This window comes from Drosophila melanogaster, chromosome 2R (genome assembly GCF_000001215.4).
Source record: "Drosophila melanogaster chromosome 2R".
Classification (NCBI taxonomy): domain Eukaryota; kingdom Metazoa; phylum Arthropoda; class Insecta; order Diptera; family Drosophilidae; genus Drosophila; species Drosophila melanogaster.
In genome coordinates this window covers 13,198,560-13,214,671 of record NT_033778.4, presented here as the reverse complement: position 1 = coordinate 13,214,671, position 16,112 = coordinate 13,198,560, and the positions used below count along the sequence as shown (strand labels likewise).

The following is a 16,112-nucleotide window of genomic DNA, read 5'->3' as shown; positions in this document are numbered from 1 at the left end:
ATGGCAGTGCTGCCCAGTATCGCACAGCAAGGTGCGTTTAAATTTTGAAAATGGGCGCTATTATGGCGTAGAAGCGAAATATTACGTCAGGACCCAGTGGATAAATATAGCAGAGCCAGATGATTTCCCGGCGCGCAGAGAGTGATCAATAGATAAATCACTTGTACTAGGCCTCAGTCGTCGCGCAGTTCTCAGCCTTTAAACGCGGTCCTCCGCCAATTCGTTAATCCAACTCGTCTTTTACAATTGCGAAGTATGTGCATACCCGTATCCAAAAAACATGGAACACGGCTGCCAGTTTTGGGTTTCCAAAATTCGTACACAATCGCTGCAGCAGCGAGATCCAAGATTTTTCAACAACTTGTGTTTATTTAGCTATCTTTTCGCGGTCAAGACTCAGGCAACAAATTTATTTTTAGAGCTCTTGCTTGTGCACTGCATTCGGAAATAGTTTTTTTTGAACACAAAATGCACTGGTGTGCAATATTTTACAACATGCTAGTTATTCAAGGTTCACGAGATAAGGAGGCCTTGATTAAAGGGTCACAAGCATTAGGCATCTAAAAGTTTTGTCCGCGGGAAAAAAAATGCAATCATCCATGTAAGAATACTTTTTAAAGAGGAAACTGCTAAACTAATAGGATGTAGGACCTAAAATGGTTATACTTCAGAATAAAGCAGCATAAAGTAAAGTAGCAGCATAAGCTAAAGTATTTAAAAAGTGTCATTCCAAAACGCAGGACATGTCGACGACAGCGCTTGGGATCAGCGCCCTCTTCATGGTGGGCTGCTGTGCTCTGGCCCAAATTGCCCGTGTGATCAGCCGGCGACTGGTGACCCGTGAGGGCTTGGTACCCATCCTGATCAACGAGGCCATCGCCGCCGCCGAGCTGTGCGCCTGCTGTTTCGAGCTCATTATTGGTGAGTAAAGGTTTTTGAAGTTATTTCATTACTGTTCATTAGGCTCTATAAAAATTACTCATACGAAACGTTGGCCAGCTTAAATTTCTTTATAAGAAATCCTTTCTCCAACTCTTGTGTAATTATGTTGTCTCAGAAGAGTGAAATATTTGGAGAAATATACAATAATTTTGACTTTCATCTTGTTAATAGTAAAGCAGAATTTGTCAAAGCCAACAGTGCGTATGAGTAATCAGCTCTGAAGACCAATATAACCTATATATAACCTATGAACTATAAAGTGTGACAATATTATTTAAAACTGCACTTCCCAGTGGCCGACAACTTTGGCGTGTCCATGTACGCCGTCTGCCTGTTCCTGCTGACCATCTGGTGGGGACGCGTGTGGGGCGACGCTTCCGCCTGCCCGTACACACACATGGAGGACGTGGTGGAGGGTCGCACCAGCTTCAAGGAGATGGCTCTGCGCAGCTGGGCCGAGCTGATGGGCGGCTGTTGTGTGTATCGCGTGGTGCAGGTCTTCTGGTGGCTGGAGCTGGCCGAGACCCATCGTGGACGAGCGTTTGAGGCGTGCAATGCCGATATGCAGGTCAGCCCATATCTGGGTGCGGTCATCGAGGGCGTGGCCACGCTGCTGTGCCGCCTGGCCTCGAAGACGATCAGCGAGAAGGAGCCACGGTTCGGGAGCTACATCGACTCATTCATCGGCACCAGCCTAGTCGTGGCAGGTGAGTGGCGTAGCGCTTGCTCGATCCGATCCGCCTGCCCACTGCTGGTCTCCTAAGTAGTTTACGCCTTTAACTATGTCCTGCTTGCAGCCTTCAACTTCTCCGGCGGCTACTTCAATCCCGTCCTGGCCACCGCCCTCAAGTGGGGCTGTCGCGGTCACACCCACCTGGAGCACATCATTGTCTATTGGATCGGCGCCTGTGCCGGCGCCGTGCTCTCCATTCCGGTCTTCAAGGTGCCCGCGGTGCGACGCCTTCTGCTCGGCGAGGGAGCGGCGTCGAAGTCCAAGCAGGAATAAGAACGAAAGTTAGCCTTTGTATATCAAGTATCCGCCAATATCTAGTTTGAAAAGGGCATGTCTGTCCAGCGGTAAGGTTTCAGTCTCTTAGTACCTAAAGGAATCGATATAGAAGCTATTGCTTGGGCTACATAGTTTGAGATACCCTCCATCCACTTTCCTCTCACCAAAGGTGATCATCTTCTGTATCCAATTGGCAGGCTGGAGCGAATCGGGCTCAAATGCTAATGAAGATAATGTATATATAGAAGATTATATATATTTTATATTTTATTCTACTACTGTGCACTTTGTTCAAAACAGATTCATGCTATTTTGTTTCAGCTTCTATTTAGTAAGTAGAAATAATTTGTTAATGTTTTGGGAAAAAAAAAATAAAATATATACAAAAAGACATTTAAACTTCTTATTTACTGGGCCAGTTTACACATTATTAAGTTCATTTCTATGCAAAGAAATAATAACAAATTCGTATCATGATAAATTGCCACATCCGAGTGCTCTATTTTCAATACTCTAAAAACTAGTACACTTTTGAATTTTTTGAAATGGCTATTGTCGATAAATTTCTCTACTGTTTTGAGCTGAAGTTCGGCGTACTTATAATTGGATTCGTGGACATCATCCTGAGTATACTCTGCGGATGCTACTTGCCATGTAAGCCGTGTGTCATTCCGGCACTGAGGATAACCACGTTTGTGTTCTCCCACAGGGATAAGACGGAAAGTGGATGCAGATATTTTGATCCTTACACAGGAGCCGATTACTGTACATGGGCCATCCCTTGTCAAAAGTTCGGATTTGTACAGGTTTTACGTCGGTGAAGATTTCTACTTCAACAGGTTTGGCTACTCGATGTATATATTTGGCCTGATTGTCCTCATTCTTCACATTGGCGCCTGTATACTGATCATAATCTCCGCTCTTTCGGTACGTGCTCCATGCTCCGTCCTGTCCAAGTAACTTATCCTAATATACCCGTTTACTCGTCTAGGAGGAGAAAATCATGGCTGCCCCCTATGTGGCCACTGCACCGATGCGCTTCGTTGTGCTGCTTCTCATCCTGATTTGGATAGTGACCAAGTCGTTCGACTGTACCACCAGTTTTTGGCTCATAGGTCTAAGTTTGTGTGAGTACTCTCCAATTGATGGTTCAATCAAATTGAGCGCTCAATCGTGACATCAATCCTCTCCTCCTCTCCGCAGTTCCGGCCACTTACTTTTGGCTAACAGTCGTGTCTTGGTTTGACCCCGCCATCTCGGCATAAATTTAGTAATCGTTGGAATGAAAATCGTAGGGCATCAGGTATCCTTATGAAAAACATTCGAAATCCTAGCTTGTCAAACACAAGTCTCAACTGAATCGCAACACATACATATTATATTAAATTAAAAATCTTATACAATGGGCATTCCAACCATAAAGAAATGCTGCTGCCTGGAGCTGAAGTGGGGTGCACTTATTGCCGTCGTGGTTGATTGGATCTTTGCAGGCTTTGTTGTCATCCGGTGTACGGGTGAGTATGATTGAAGTATTTACAGGATAGGGAAAGAAAACGCACCAATTGCACGAATCTTGCAGATTTCATGGATTACGGTGGGGGTATGAATATCGTCTGGTATGTTGTCGCCATAGTCCACATTGCCCACATAGTTTGCATCATTTTGGTTCTTGTTTCTCTTTGTGTGGTAAGTAGTCATTGTTGTTAGTAATTTCCTTGTATATTTAAAACCCTTTTTTTAGCGAAATAAAAATCTCGTAGCTCCCTATTTGATAACCGCAATAATTCGCGTAATTATTGATATCATTTTTTTCATTTTCGTGTGCATTAAATTGGGCGACCACGATATCCCGGGACTGATTTTCATCATTATTGGCCTAAGTAAGTTGTTTCATATATATATTTACAAAAAAAATACACAAGATGGCCCTGACTTTCATTTCGATTGAATGCATATAATACCTAATTAAATGTATGTATTAAAGTATTTCAAATTAACGCACTTCTTATCGCGACCCACAGTTATTGCAGTCTGCTTGTGGATCGTTGTCTTCTCGTGGTACAAGAAGCTTGGAGGCTCAGCGGACATATAGATCACTCAGACGACAACATTACCCATACGAAAATGATCCCGAGACACCAAGTTAAATTAGAATGAAGTGTACCATTAGGAAGTGCTGTTGCTGGGAGCTAAGATGGGGAGCCTTGATTATCGCCCTTATAGATATGATTGTGACGGCGGCAGTTGTTTTGGAAACTAAGTGTATGTGTTTTAATATGATCTCAATCGATTTGAATATAAAGTGTCGCACAGATCTAGCCTATTATGAGGACTGGTGGATTGATCATGATATGGGAACGTTTGAGGTCAGCTACACTTCCACCTACTACGTTTGGATCATCACACTTGTCATCCACTTTGCCCACCTAGTGTTTTGTGTCTCAGTTATTGGCTCTGTTTGGGTGGTAAGTATTCATTTCTAGTTAGAAGCAATCTATTAATTAAGACTCTCGTCTTTTCCAGAAATCCAAAAAACTGGTCATTGGCTATCTAATAACAGGCGCAATTCGCATTGTTTATGATCTTATGTTTTTCATTTATGTTTGCGTCGCAATTGGCCCTGTGATTTTGACCTTATTCCTTATCATCGGCGGATTTGGTAAAGCTTGCAAAATATTTGATATATTTTCACACTATCCAGAATTAAGAATAGTTTGCTTATTTTAAGTACCTTATTATTAATAATAATTCAAAACCCACAGGTGTAGCCATTTACTTTTGGATCGTTGCCTACTCATGGTTCAAGATGATCGAAAGTCCTGATCGCGTGAATTAACACCTATTCACCCAATCATTGGGTGCAGCAATGTAATATATATAAATAAATTCGAAGTGGACACTTCAAATCGATTACACAATTTTATTTCAAATTGGTTTGTCCGCAGCAGTCGTAGGTATTTCCATAGGTGTTGGCTTTCGTCGGCGACCCCGTCGTTTCACTCTTAAAATGACCTCGTCCTTTATCTGTTCGTACTGGTAGTCTGTGTGGCCCAGGGAGCAGCGTTTGGTCACAGTTGAGCTCTCGTCCTGCAGACTGCAGGCACCCAAAGTTTCGTCGATGGTAACATCATGGGCTGGCACCTGCGGCGAACTATCCATGTTGACCTTTCTCTTCTTCACTGGGGTCTTCTCCGTGGCCGTCTTCTTAGGCGTCGCCATCGGCGACACAGTCTTCGATTTCGTTTGGGATCTTAGTGGATCAGCCTGTTTTGGAGTCTGGGTGAGTATTGTGATGAGGCTTTTTGGCGTCTGCGGCGCTCTATTCGACGTTGAGGTCACCACAGTTTCGTCCGGCGACTGCTGGTGCAATTGCTCTAGTGCCATCTCAATGGCATCTTCTGCGATCCGCAGTTTCGGATATGTGGATTCTGCGGTGCTCGCTGCATCCTGCTCCTTCTTCAGCATGTCAATGGCAGTTTCCAGGATAACCTCGTCATGTTCATCGCTGTGATCCAGTTTTGTTGAATCGGGCTTGGCGTATAATATAGTAGCAGACTTTATTGGAGTTTCGTCCGAGGTGGTAAAAATAGTTGGATCTTTCATCTCTGCGCAAATCTTTTGGTCCTGTGTGGCTAGGTTCTCTTGATTTAAAGCGGAATCTGTGACAGCTGCTGGCGCTTCACCATGGTTGTCGACCTTTACAGCAAAATGGTCGATATTCGCCATCTTGGGCAACCGAATATCCTCAATAATCCTTACTCCCAAGTCGGACTCGACCACGGAGTTAACTTGATCCATCGGTTCTCGGATCTCTGCTTCATCATTCTCATCATGCTGAGAACACACATCAGCTTGAGACGTCGTATTCTTTGATAATACTATGTTGTCGTTGCTTTCTTCTTTGCTAGGAGTTTCAACAGCAGTTTCAACTGCAAAAGGCTCTTTTTTGTCTAACTTTGCCTGTGTCTCTTCAGATTCTTTTCCATCCTTGAATTTGTCCAGGGGTTGCTCATCAGCTGGGCAATCTTCAGCTAAAATGTTTTTACATTTTTCAAGTACTACAACTTTGGGAATAGGCTCCTTATTTAAAAGTTGGTGGCCAGAGTCTTCTGTACGATCCTGTAAGATTACAGGATCTAACTTGATCTCATTTTTAGAAAAATCCGCCGATTCTGGGTTAATTAAGCTTAACCCCGGAATAATCTCATGTTTTGGAATACAAGGTTCAGCAATTAAACCATTTGTCGGTTGAGTAATATCCTTCGTCTCTACTTTTGATTCCTTTGAGGAATTTGCATTGGTTTCTAAAGCAGCATCCCTTCGGTTGGAAACGACTTTTTCAGCCGGTTGAGATTCAGTTACGAGTTTGACGGTCACGGGGACTGGGCTCTTGCTGCGTTGGTCATTTGTTTCATCGTCAGTAAGTGTGATGATGGCATTTGCTTTTTCTCTTGGCAATTGTATCTTGCTACAAAAATCAGATGGTGCTATCAACAAATGTAACTTATGTCCCTCTGCTTTACTGACCTGGGCGATGCGGATTGGCTTCGCCGTTTGGCGTGCCGGGAACTGCTTTCTTGATTCCTGTGATGATCTCGCCGGGAATTATGTTTTGGACTCCGGCTGCGATGTGGATCTGGACGACGAGCCTGTGCAGTAGATTTCCGATCGGTGGTCTTTGAGTGTTCCGGCCTGGGAGACTTGCTTCTTTGGACCGATTTCTTGGCGTCTTCTCTTGTCCTAGATTTCCAAGCATCATCCTTTGAGGATGACTTCTTGTCATCATCTTTATTGGTCGCCATCTTATTATCCTCCTTGGATTTTACGCCTCTTTCAACATCTTTTGATACGACTTTCGTTGTGTCATCTTTTTTGGTCATCATCTTCCTAGCATCATCCTTAGCGGCGTCCTTTGCAGCCGTTTTGAACGGATTTCTATTCGTTTCCGGATATTTCCTGACATCGATTGGTGTAGATTGAAATTCTTTCGGACGCTTACTTTCGGGTTCCCTTGCACCTGGTACGTCAAACGCCCGTGCTCGTTTTCGTCGGAAGCATACATCGTCCTTTCTGTTGAACAATGTGTTGTTTGTTAAGAAGCAGGGAGTCAATATGCTAACTTACTCGTTTCGCAGCTCGGCAATCAGTGTCTCTTTTCTCTTTACCTCCGCCTTAGCTGTGTCCAGTAGATTCTGTAGATTAACCTCCATGGTTTTTATCTTCTTGCCAAGTGCCTTATTCTCAACCTTTAGCGCTTCAATTTCGGCCAGTGCCTTTTCGTATTTGGCTTCCCATGCCTGTAGCTCCTTGGTATTCTGTGAGATGGTAAATGGGTAACTCTGCTGAAAGGACGTATTCCTGCACAACTTACACGATCTTCGGCCTTCTGAAAGTCGTCCAAATCATCGTAGATGTCCAGTTCAAGGGATCTGTCCATTTGGTCAGGCTTCTTTGAACCTGCAGGCTCTATATCGTACAAATCGTGATAGATATCCAAATCCATGGATTTATCCTTAACGTTGGACTTCATCCCGCCCGCGTCCTGGTCTTCCAAATCCATCAAGTCCTCCAGAGCTTCGGGCAGCACCAGTTCTCCGCCAGATTTCGTGGCATATGCAGGCGTTTCCATACCAATCGCTTACGTTTCTTCTTGGCTGCCCTTTAAACAAGGATACATAAAATGAATTGTTAGAGTTACTGTTTTTTAATGGAGCTACTTTATTGATTACCTGTTCAGTCATAAATTGATCAAAATTCGAAACACAAAAGAATTTCAATGTTCTTGATTTTTGTTTCAGGGAATAAAAGTTCCACTAAAGCTCAATGGTCACTGTCCTGAGCATTTCCTCCAAACTGGCGTGCAATTTGTTTCCCTGCCGTGTATTTGTATAAATGTAATTATTATTATTATTCTATTTAATATTGTTAGAAAATCCCGTGTTGCCGCCAATCGATAACAGAAGATGCAGTTGATTATCGGAAGCAACAGCTGACCGGCTGAAAATGTGGCAACCCTGATAGTGGATATCGATATCCAGCAGCAACATTTGGCGCCAAAACGAATATTTTAAAAATTTTATTATGCACTTACGTGTTTTCCCAAGAATATAATTTTAAAATCAATCTAGTTCCCATTTCGTATTACTGTACACTTAAATTCGTTAAAAAAAAACATCACAATACAAACAATAATACTCGAGAAACACTACACAATGGCAGACATTCCGGAAAAAAGTTCTTACTACAAGAAGGAAAGAAGAAAGTTCGCTCTGATCACTTACCTACTAACCGCGATATTCCTGATCCTTGCGCTGTTGCAATGGGCCACTTTCCGCTTTGTGTACGTATGTATTTTCACATTACTTCATCCTCACTGCACTTTTTCTTAATTTTCAGAAATTTTCTAAGGGAATTTTTTACTTCGTACCATTGGTTGAGCTGCCTTTTTTTTGGAATAGGCCTGATACTCCTCGTACTTTTCATATTTTTCGAGGTACTGCGCTTTAATAAAATGGTAAACTGGTTGTTTGCCTTTCTAATTGTAAGTCTACAATGTGAAACATAACCTGGGTGGCAGTATGAACTTATTCTTTCCAGTTTGAATGCATTGTACTGGGGATTGCACCGCTGGTTGCCCGCCACTACAAGTATCAGTTTCTCTTCAGCTTCCTTATATGGACCGTAGCATTGGCGCTTTTTATTGTCTGTGGTTCCTTTCTTCCGGTAAGAAGAGTCCACATGAAAGCCATTTGATTCAAATCTGAAGCTTCACATTTTTATTGTTATCCCCTTAAGCTGGATCTTACTTTGGATGTTGTGGTGCTATTTGTGCTTGCAGTGGTTTCCATTATCGGCGCCATATACTTCGTGATGCTCTACATCGTGGCTAATGTCGCATACTCGTTTATAATCGCCCGTTGCTTTATAGTGATCAGCATCTTGATGGTTAGTACTGAGTCATACATTTTTGAATTAGTTTCTGTCATTTAGTTTCCTCCTTACAGTTTGTCATGTATCACGCGCAGATTATAAACGGTGGAAGGTTCGCCGAGATGCGCACGAAGGACTACTTCCTGGCAGCCATCATACTGTTCCTCGATTTCCTGCTCCTCTATCTTTTCTCATTCCAAGTGGCCCCAAAATGGTCGGATCGTTGCGATGGCGAACGTTCAAAAAACTTGGTGCTGTTCACAGAAACTACGACGAATTCGTATCCACCAAAATGGTGGCGTACGAGCACGAAGGGTATGATTTCTTATTATTAGTTCATGTTAGATGAAATATTCAATTAATTTATACTTTTCACACTTGTTTTCAAAGATACCCCCTAAAGTCGTTAGCCAACACTGCCGCCCGTTTGGCGCCAAACACAACAGCCAGCTGATTTCATTTCGCGTTCCTACCGGTGAAGAAACTTTAATTGGCACAGAGCTGACCTAAACAAATAAATAAATAAACGCAACCCGGCGACTTAAAGACTCCACGACATCGGGCCGCAGTGCAAAGCCAGCGATGGATCCCACCATTTCAGTGTCCAAGGTGAGTGGCTTCGGCTTCCAAACTGGACATAGATGTTTAACTACTTATTTTTGTTGTCTGCAGGGCTGTTTTGTCTACAAAAATGGCGCTACGAGAGCAGGGAAAAAGGCGGCCAGCAAACGGAAGCGTCCTGCCGCAGAATCCAGTAGTCTTCTTGGCAAAGAGGTAGTGCAGCAGCCCTTCTATGAGGAATATCGCAAGGCCTGGAATCAGATAAACGATCACATTGCCGACCTGCAGCACCGCAGCTATGCCCGCACTCTGGAGCAACTGGTGGACTTTGTGGTGGGGCAGGCAGAGCGCGACACCCCGGACGAGGTGCTGCCCACCGCCGCCTTGCTAACGGGCATTAATCAGCCGGATCATCTCAGCCAGTTCACGGCACTTACCCAGCGACTCCATGCCCAACGTGCTGCAATGGTATGTGTGCTGCAGTCCAGGGATTGCGCCACTCTCAAGGCGGCCGTTGAGACATTGGTTTTCGGGCTCGTAGAAGATAATGCAGAAGTGGAGCAAATGGAAGACGAGGACGAGGACGAGGATGGTGCCGAACGGGATCGCAAGCGGCTACGTCGCTCGCAGTGCACCATGAAGCAGTTGAAGTCTTGGTACACGAACAATTTTGACTCGGAACAGAAGCGCCGCCAGCTGGTCGTCATCCTTCCCGACTTTGAGTGCTTTAACGCAAGCGTGCTGCAGGATCTTATTCTAATTTTGAGCGCTCACTGCGGCTCGCTTCCATTCGTCCTGGTCCTGGGAGTGGCCACGGCCATGACAGCTGTCCATGGGACACTACCATACCACGTCAGCAGCAAGATTCGTCTAAGGGTGTTCCAGACTCAAGCTGCTCCCACGGGCCTTAATGAGGTAATATTCCTTAACTCTGTGCTAGTTTATGTACTAATCGGTTTTCTAACAACCTTTAGGTGCTGGATAAAGTTCTGCTGTCGCCCAAGTACGCTTTCCACCTGTCGGGAAAGACATTCAAGTTCCTGACGCACATCTTCCTATACTACGACTTCTCCATCCACGGCTTTATTCAGGGCTTCAAGTACTGCCTGATGGAACACTTCTTTGGTGGGAATGCCTTTGCTCTTTGCACAGACTACAGCAAAGCATTGGGACGCATAAAGCAGCTGACCCACGAGGATATGGAAACCATCAGAAGGCTCCCATCGTTTCGTCCGTACGTCGAGCAGATCAATGATTGCAAACGCATCATAGCCGTGCTCACGGACGATGACTACCTAAAGAAGAAACTGCCGCAGTTGCTGCGCGACTGCCTGCTCCACTTCCTGCTTTTCCGCTGCTCTCTGGAGTTCCTTACAGAGCTGGTTGGTGATTTGCCGCGCTGTCCGCTGGGAAAGCTACGCCGGGAACTGTACGTCAACTGTCTTAATCGTGCGATCATTTCGACGCCGGAGTACAAGGAGTGCCTGCAGATGCTAAGCTTTCTGTCCAAGGACGAATTTGTTGCTAAAGTGAATCGAGCCCTGGAAAGAACCGAACAGTTCCTGGTTGAAGAAATTGCTCCGCTGGAATTGGGCGAGGCCTGCACTGCTGTGCTGAGACCTAAGTTAGAAGCTATACGCCTTGCAGTGGACGAAGTGGTCAAGGCCACCATGGCGACAATTACAACGACATCGCCCAATGAAACCCGCCAGGCGACTGACCATTTGACTCCGGTGGCCTCGCGTCAAGAATTGAAAGATCAGCTCCTACAGCGTAGCAAGGAGGACAAGATGCGGCATCAGCTGAACACGCCCACCACCCAATTCGGACGAGCTCTACAAAAGACTCTGCAGCTTATCGAAACGCAGATTGTACAGGATCATCTCCGTGCGCTGCAGGATGCACCACCTATTCACGAACTTTTTGTGTTCAGCGACATTGCTACCGTGCGGCGAAACATAATTGGTGCTCCGCGGGCTGCACTGCACACTGCCCTGAATAATCCACATTTTTACATGCAGTGCAAGTGCTGCGAGCTACAAGATCAATCACTGCTGGTTGGCACACTGCCCGATCTCTCCGTGGTTTACAAGCTGCACCTGGAGTGCGGTCGCATGATCAACCTTTTCGACTGGCTGCAGGCCTTTCGATCTGTTGTGAGCGACAGCGACCACGAGGAAGTGGCCCAGGAACAAATCGATCCCCAGATCCAGTGAGTAAAAAAATGGATTTCTCTCTGTAATATCATCAATTTCATTTGGTTTTCCTTTCAACCAGGGCCCGATTCACGCGTGCCGTAGCCGAGTTGCAGTTTCTGGGGTACATTAAGATGTCGAAGCGCAAGACGGATCATGCCACTCGATTAACCTGGTAGCTCGCTCGGGCTATGAATAACCAAAATCCCTTAGGTATTTTTATCTTTTCTATTTATTTATATTGGGGCAAATTTCATGTGTGGGACGTTATGAATAAATAAAACATCAATCGATTTGTCTACTCTGTACGAAATGCATTAACTTTGTTTGCGAGTGAAGCGCGTTCTTGTATTTTTTAAGTAAAGCCCAGCAGCTGGCAAGGCAAGCGTACTAAATATCAATTACCAGTCTTCCCGACTAGCGGTTACCACGTTCCCTGTTCACATTAGTTTCAGAGTCTCGATGGCGGCAGCGATGCGTTCGATCTCTGCCCGCGACTCGCAGAGTTTTGTCTCGTTGGCCTCCTGCACCTCGGCGGGAACCTTAGTTGCGTAGTCGGCGGCCTGGATGGCCTGAGTTAGCTTGCCCACCGTCTGCACCAGCTGGTCGCTCTTCTTCTGCAGCTTGGCTATCTCCTTGTCCGCCTCCACGAGTCCCTTGAGCAGCAGGTGCACCTCGCACTGGCCCGTCACGGTGAGGATCGCACAGCCCTGCGGTGCGGGACTGTCAAAGACCACATTGGAGCAGTAGGAGATTGTGGCCAGATCGCTGGCGTAGCGTTTGAGTATTTCACTGGGCACCGAATCCGTGCATACTATATACACCTCGGTTTTAACCTTGTTGGGCAGATTATAGTCGGAACGGGCAGATCGGATGATTCGCGCCGCCTTCTGCACAAATTCAACGTCCGATTCTATCTTTGTGCTGCGCCAGGATGTATTGCCTAGTTATGAGGAAGTTAAATTTATTTGAATTCTATCATCATGAAGAAATCAAATGCGACTTACTGGGATAGCTAGCCACGCAAATGCTAGGAGCGGGATTTGCCCTCGGAAGCCGCTGGTAAAGTTCCTCCGTGATGAAAGGCATGAACGGGGAGAGTAAGCGCAGTCCATAATCTAGACATACGTAGAGCGTGCGCCTTGCGGCGGTCTGCTGCTCCTCGCTGCCGCTCTGGAAGATCGGCTTCAGACACTCCAAATACACGTCGCACAGATCGTAGAGCCAGAATGCGTAGCAGGCGCTGGTCGCTGCAGCAAAGTCGTACGACTCAAAGCCGGTGTTGCAAGCTTCTATGGCAGCTGCCAAGCGTGACAGGATCCAGGCGTCCATCTGGTTGATCGCTGCAGACGCACTTAGCTCCGTGTCAAACTTCTCAGAGCCGGTGAAGTACAGCAGGGCGAACTTGGTGGCGTTCCACAGCTTGTTGCAGAAGAAACGATATCCCAGAACGCGATTGATGTCCAGGTTGATGTCGCGCGCTTGCGTGATATAGGCGCACAGCGCGAATCGAAGTGCATCCGAGCCGCACTCGGGAATTCCCTGCGGATAATCCTGTTTCTGTCCAGCCTTAGCCTTTTCGATCTCCCGAGGATCCAGGTTGGAGCCCACAAGTTGAGCATGCAGTCCCTCGAGCGTAATGCCACGAATAACATCCATAGGATCGATAACATTTCCCAGGGACTTGGACATTTTGCGTCCGTGCGCATCCCTCACCATGGGGTGAAGATAGACCTCCTTAAACGGCAGTTTGCCCAGCAGCTTCTGTCCAAAGAATACCATGCGAGCCACCCAGAAGAAGAGAATGTCGTGACCCGTCTCCAACAGCGATGTGGGATAGAACGTTTGCAGATCCTTAGTTTGGTCTGGCCAGCCAAAAACGGAGAAGGGAAAGATTCCCGAACTGAACCATGTGTCCAGGACATCTTCGTCTTGTTTCAGTACTATCTTGCTGGCGTCCACTCCAAAACGTTCGGCTGCCTTGGTCAGAGCCTCCGCTTCGCTGCGTGCTACAATCCAGTACTGCTCGTCGTCGTTCTAAAAATGAAACAAATAGGAAAATTTTAATTTGTCTAATTTAAAAGTGTTGTCTATAATTTATAGAGTTATGTTTTGGTTTTTTACGCACCACACTTCCATGAGCAGACTAAGATATCCAACGAAATATATTACCCATACAAATTATTATTATCCAAAGTAGATTTACTCACCGATCCAGTTTGAAGAGAAGGGTCGGTGAAGCTGACATGGTATGCCGGAATCCGGTGACCCCACCACAGCTGCCTCGACACGCACCAGTCGCGAATACCGTCCATCCAGTGGTACCACGTCTTGGTGTGATGCTCCGGAATGATCTTTAGTTCTCCGGAGCGCACTGCCTCAGTGGCAGAGGCTGCCATGTCCGAGCAACTAACATACCACTGCGGCTTAATCAGCGGCTCCACCACGTCCTTGGAGCGACTGCAGATGGGCACCACCATCGGGTTGTTCAATGTCTCGCGGTATAGATTCAGGGCCTTAAGCTTCTCCAGGATTTTCTTGCGGCACTCGAACCGCTTCATTCCAGTAAACTCTCCGTAGTCGCCGATTATGTAGCCGTCGTCGTTGAAGATTGTAATGAAGGGCAAATTGCAGCGCTTGCCCACCTCGTAATCGTTGGGATCGTGGGCTGGGGTGATCTTCACAGCACCCGTACCGAAAGCCATGTCCACGAACTCGTCACAGACGATTGGCAGGCGGCGCGTGGAGAACGGATGGACTACGAACTTGCCATGCAGGTGCTTGTACCGATCGTCTTGGGGATGCACAGCCACAGCAGTATCGCCCAGCATAGTCTCGATACGGGTGGTGGCTACAATGATCTCTTCGTCACTGCCTTCCACCTTGTAGGCGAACTTTATTAGAACACCAAATTCCACTTTGTCCTCGTATCCGGGAATGGAGAGGAATGTGCGACCGGGAATCTCCACCTTGTCCACTTCAATGTCCGAAATAGCCGATCGTAGGGTGCACGACCAATTGACCAGTCGGGAGCTACGGTAGATGCTGCCCTCCTCGTGCAATCGGACGAAAGCCTCGGTAACGGCGCGACAGAGCTTGGGGTCCATGGTGAAGGCCACTCGGGTCCAGTCATAGGAGGAGCCCAGGGACTTCAGCTGCTCATAGATGCGACCGCCCTTTTCCCGGCGCCAGTCCCAGATGCGCTCAATGAACTTTTCGCGACCTAGGTCGTGCCGCGATAGCTTCTCGTCGCGCCACAATAGCTTCTCTACCACCACCTGGGTGGCGATGCCGGCGTGGTCGCAACCAGGCACCCATAGAGTGGTTCGTCCCTTCATGCGGTGGTAGCGCGTGATGGCGTCCTCGATGGCGTTGGTCAGGGCGTGACCCAAATGCAGAGAGCCCGTCACGTTTGGTGGTGGAATGATCATCACAAACTTGCCATTGGGATTGGGGGCGTCTATGGATGCGCGCTAAATGTTCAAAGAGTATTAGAAACCAGCATTTAACCAAAACCAAGGATAAACTCACTCCGTACTCGGGCGTGAAGAAGCCCTCCTTCTCCCACCAGCTGTACCACTGTGCTTCCACATACCGTGGACTGTAGGCATCCGGCAAGGCTCCACTCAGATCCTTCTTCTCACCGGGCGCGGTTTGGGCCGTGTACACGGCAGCCTCTTTCACCTCCTTGGTGCGCTTCTGCAAAGTAAAGTAATTCGAGCATTACATATAAGTAGCACTCGCTTTCACCAGTAACAATGGGCAGCAATTACTGCCTCTCACTTGGCCACATAACCTCGATTTGAGATCACAAAATAGGAGGCACTTTTGGGATGGATTTTTCACTAACCTCGGGCTTCTCCTTCTTCTCACCCGCTGCTGGAGCAGCCGCAGCCTTCTTGTCCAGCTTCGCCTGCAGCTTGGCCAGCTTCTCCGCCTTCAGACGCTCCTTTTCCAGTTGCTTGGCCGTCTTGGGAGGATCACCCCCGGCTCCGGCTGGTGCGTTGGCATCGTTCTGCTGTTCAGCCTCGGGCATTTTTCAGTTGATCTCAGGATTAAATCTGGATAGTGCAACTGTAAGTTAAATGACGAAATGGACGAAGTACATTACTCACATGCAGTTAGACTGGAGTCGCAGAAAAACATATGAAAACGTGTGCAGTTTGGGACCAGGGTTGCCAACAGATATTATTATTTTGAATTCCATTTGGCACATAACATTTAATCATTTTTAAAAGGTATAAAAACTGAATTTATGATTTATATTAAGTGTATTTTAAAATTCTTATGTAAGATTAATATTTTGTATACATAAATTCTTTAATATTCATTTATTTTTAAACGGAAAAACAATAGAATTTTATCACCTTTTAAAATATAAGGTGCTTCAAATATTTAGAAATCAATGATAATATATTTTACGATAACTAAATACGACTATATTTTAACATGTTGTATAAATATTTTAAAAGTTT

The 16,112-nt window shown here is 46.2% G+C and overlaps 8 protein-coding genes across 16 annotated transcripts; 6 read left to right on the top strand and 2 right to left on the bottom strand.

Annotated features, from left to right (window-relative positions):
• Window positions 1-175: 175 nt before the first annotated feature.
• Window positions 176-2,267, top strand: AQP (aquaporin). 2 transcript variants are annotated; one of them, NM_001169669.2, is made up of 4 exons: window positions 176-253; window positions 741-921; window positions 1,236-1,649; window positions 1,740-2,267. In NM_001169669.2, the coding sequence occupies exons 2-4, from the start codon at window positions 744-746 to the stop codon at window positions 1,946-1,948; spliced, it is 801 nt and encodes a 266-aa protein (NP_001163140.1). In that variant the 5' UTR covers window positions 176-253; window positions 741-743; the 3' UTR covers window positions 1,949-2,267. The 2 variants fall into 2 exon arrangements, with proteins under 2 accessions (NP_001163140.1, NP_523728.1); NM_079004.5 differs by lacking the exon at window positions 176-253 and adding an exon at window positions 561-601 and having other exon boundaries at window positions 1,710-2,267.
• Window positions 2,268-2,434: 167 nt separating this feature from the next.
• On the top strand, window positions 2,435-4,863 carry CG34312 (uncharacterized protein). 3 transcript variants are annotated; one of them, NM_001103829.3, is made up of 10 exons: window positions 2,435-2,605; window positions 2,661-2,878; window positions 2,943-3,078; window positions 3,155-3,465; window positions 3,531-3,637; window positions 3,693-3,831; window positions 3,973-4,213; window positions 4,265-4,416; window positions 4,475-4,610; window positions 4,714-4,863. In NM_001103829.3, exons 7-10 carry the CDS (start codon window positions 4,105-4,107, stop codon window positions 4,785-4,787), a joined length of 471 nt encoding a protein of 156 aa, NP_001097299.1. In that variant the 5' UTR covers window positions 2,435-2,605; window positions 2,661-2,878; window positions 2,943-3,078; window positions 3,155-3,465; window positions 3,531-3,637; window positions 3,693-3,831; window positions 3,973-4,104; the 3' UTR covers window positions 4,788-4,863. The 3 variants fall into 3 exon arrangements, with proteins under 3 accessions (NP_001097299.1, NP_001286380.1, NP_001260947.1); NM_001299451.1 differs by lacking the exons at window positions 2,435-2,605; window positions 2,661-2,878; window positions 2,943-3,078 and having other exon boundaries at window positions 3,276-3,465; NM_001274018.2 differs by lacking the exons at window positions 2,435-2,605; window positions 2,661-2,878; window positions 2,943-3,078; ... (1 more) ...; window positions 3,531-3,637; window positions 3,693-3,831 and adding an exon at window positions 3,857-3,922.
• CG34235 (uncharacterized protein) lies at window positions 2,435-4,863 on the top strand. Its single transcript, NM_001103830.3, has 10 exons — window positions 2,435-2,605; window positions 2,661-2,878; window positions 2,943-3,078; window positions 3,155-3,465; window positions 3,531-3,637; window positions 3,693-3,831; window positions 3,973-4,213; window positions 4,265-4,416; window positions 4,475-4,610; window positions 4,714-4,863. The coding sequence occupies exons 1-4, from the start codon at window positions 2,497-2,499 to the stop codon at window positions 3,214-3,216; spliced, it is 525 nt and encodes a 174-aa protein (NP_001097300.2). The 5' UTR covers window positions 2,435-2,496; the 3' UTR covers window positions 3,217-3,465; window positions 3,531-3,637; window positions 3,693-3,831; window positions 3,973-4,213; window positions 4,265-4,416; window positions 4,475-4,610; window positions 4,714-4,863.
• On the top strand, window positions 2,435-4,863 carry CG30058 (uncharacterized protein). 2 transcript variants are annotated; one of them, NM_165972.4, is made up of 10 exons: window positions 2,435-2,605; window positions 2,661-2,878; window positions 2,943-3,078; window positions 3,155-3,465; window positions 3,531-3,637; window positions 3,693-3,831; window positions 3,973-4,213; window positions 4,265-4,416; window positions 4,475-4,610; window positions 4,714-4,863. In NM_165972.4, the coding sequence occupies exons 4-7, from the start codon at window positions 3,354-3,356 to the stop codon at window positions 4,041-4,043; spliced, it is 429 nt and encodes a 142-aa protein (NP_725261.1). In that variant the 5' UTR covers window positions 2,435-2,605; window positions 2,661-2,878; window positions 2,943-3,078; window positions 3,155-3,353; the 3' UTR covers window positions 4,044-4,213; window positions 4,265-4,416; window positions 4,475-4,610; window positions 4,714-4,863. The 2 variants fall into 2 exon arrangements, with proteins under 2 accessions (NP_725261.1, NP_001286381.1); NM_001299452.1 differs by lacking the exons at window positions 2,435-2,605; window positions 2,661-2,878; window positions 2,943-3,078 and having other exon boundaries at window positions 3,276-3,465.
• On the bottom strand, window positions 4,203-7,927 carry FLASH (FLICE-associated huge protein). Of its 2 annotated transcripts, none has more exons than NM_206106.3 (5): window positions 7,681-7,927; window positions 7,323-7,610; window positions 7,076-7,266; window positions 6,479-7,021; window positions 4,203-6,419 (listed from the first exon to the last, which is right to left on the bottom strand). In NM_206106.3, the coding sequence occupies exons 2-5, from the start codon at window positions 7,578-7,580 to the stop codon at window positions 4,877-4,879; spliced, it is 2,535 nt and encodes an 844-aa protein (NP_995828.1). In that variant the 5' UTR covers window positions 7,581-7,610; window positions 7,681-7,927; the 3' UTR covers window positions 4,203-4,876. The 2 variants fall into 2 exon arrangements, with proteins under 2 accessions (NP_995828.1, NP_610845.1); NM_137001.4 differs by having other exon boundaries at window positions 4,854-6,419; window positions 7,323-7,605.
• A 197-nt stretch (window positions 7,928-8,124) lies between these two features.
• On the top strand, window positions 8,125-11,944 carry Orc3 (Origin recognition complex subunit 3). Of its 2 annotated transcripts, NM_057556.6 has the most exons (9): window positions 8,125-8,291; window positions 8,348-8,492; window positions 8,549-8,674; window positions 8,747-8,896; window positions 8,956-9,196; window positions 9,272-9,490; window positions 9,554-10,357; window positions 10,417-11,654; window positions 11,720-11,944. In NM_057556.6, exons 6-9 carry the CDS (start codon window positions 9,464-9,466, stop codon window positions 11,814-11,816), a joined length of 2,166 nt encoding a protein of 721 aa, NP_476904.1. In that variant the 5' UTR covers window positions 8,125-8,291; window positions 8,348-8,492; window positions 8,549-8,674; window positions 8,747-8,896; window positions 8,956-9,196; window positions 9,272-9,463; the 3' UTR covers window positions 11,817-11,944. The 2 variants fall into 2 exon arrangements, with proteins under 2 accessions (NP_476904.1, NP_725260.1); NM_165971.2 differs by lacking the exons at window positions 8,125-8,291; window positions 8,348-8,492; window positions 8,549-8,674; window positions 8,747-8,896; window positions 8,956-9,196 and having other exon boundaries at window positions 9,335-9,490.
• Window positions 8,125-11,944, top strand: CG34315 (uncharacterized protein). Its single transcript, NM_001103828.4, has 9 exons — window positions 8,125-8,291; window positions 8,348-8,492; window positions 8,549-8,674; window positions 8,747-8,896; window positions 8,956-9,196; window positions 9,272-9,490; window positions 9,554-10,357; window positions 10,417-11,654; window positions 11,720-11,944. Exons 1-6 carry the CDS (start codon window positions 8,164-8,166, stop codon window positions 9,280-9,282), a joined length of 801 nt encoding a protein of 266 aa, NP_001097298.2. The 5' UTR covers window positions 8,125-8,163; the 3' UTR covers window positions 9,283-9,490; window positions 9,554-10,357; window positions 10,417-11,654; window positions 11,720-11,944.
• Window positions 11,945-11,962: 18 nt separating this feature from the next.
• On the bottom strand, window positions 11,963-15,822 carry ValRS (Valyl-tRNA synthetase). Of its 3 annotated transcripts, NM_001274017.1 has the most exons (7): window positions 15,753-15,822; window positions 15,488-15,711; window positions 15,169-15,336; window positions 13,848-15,110; window positions 13,766-13,783; window positions 12,645-13,674; window positions 11,963-12,580 (listed from the first exon to the last, which is right to left on the bottom strand). In NM_001274017.1, exons 2-7 carry the CDS (start codon window positions 15,671-15,673, stop codon window positions 12,078-12,080), a joined length of 3,168 nt encoding a protein of 1,055 aa, NP_001260946.1. In that variant the 5' UTR covers window positions 15,674-15,711; window positions 15,753-15,822; the 3' UTR covers window positions 11,963-12,077. The 3 variants fall into 3 exon arrangements, with proteins under 3 accessions (NP_001260946.1, NP_725259.1, NP_524838.1); NM_165970.2 differs by lacking the exon at window positions 13,766-13,783 and having other exon boundaries at window positions 15,488-15,698; NM_080099.3 differs by lacking the exons at window positions 13,766-13,783; window positions 15,753-15,822 and having other exon boundaries at window positions 15,488-15,732.
• Window positions 15,823-16,112: the final 290 nt, after the last annotated feature.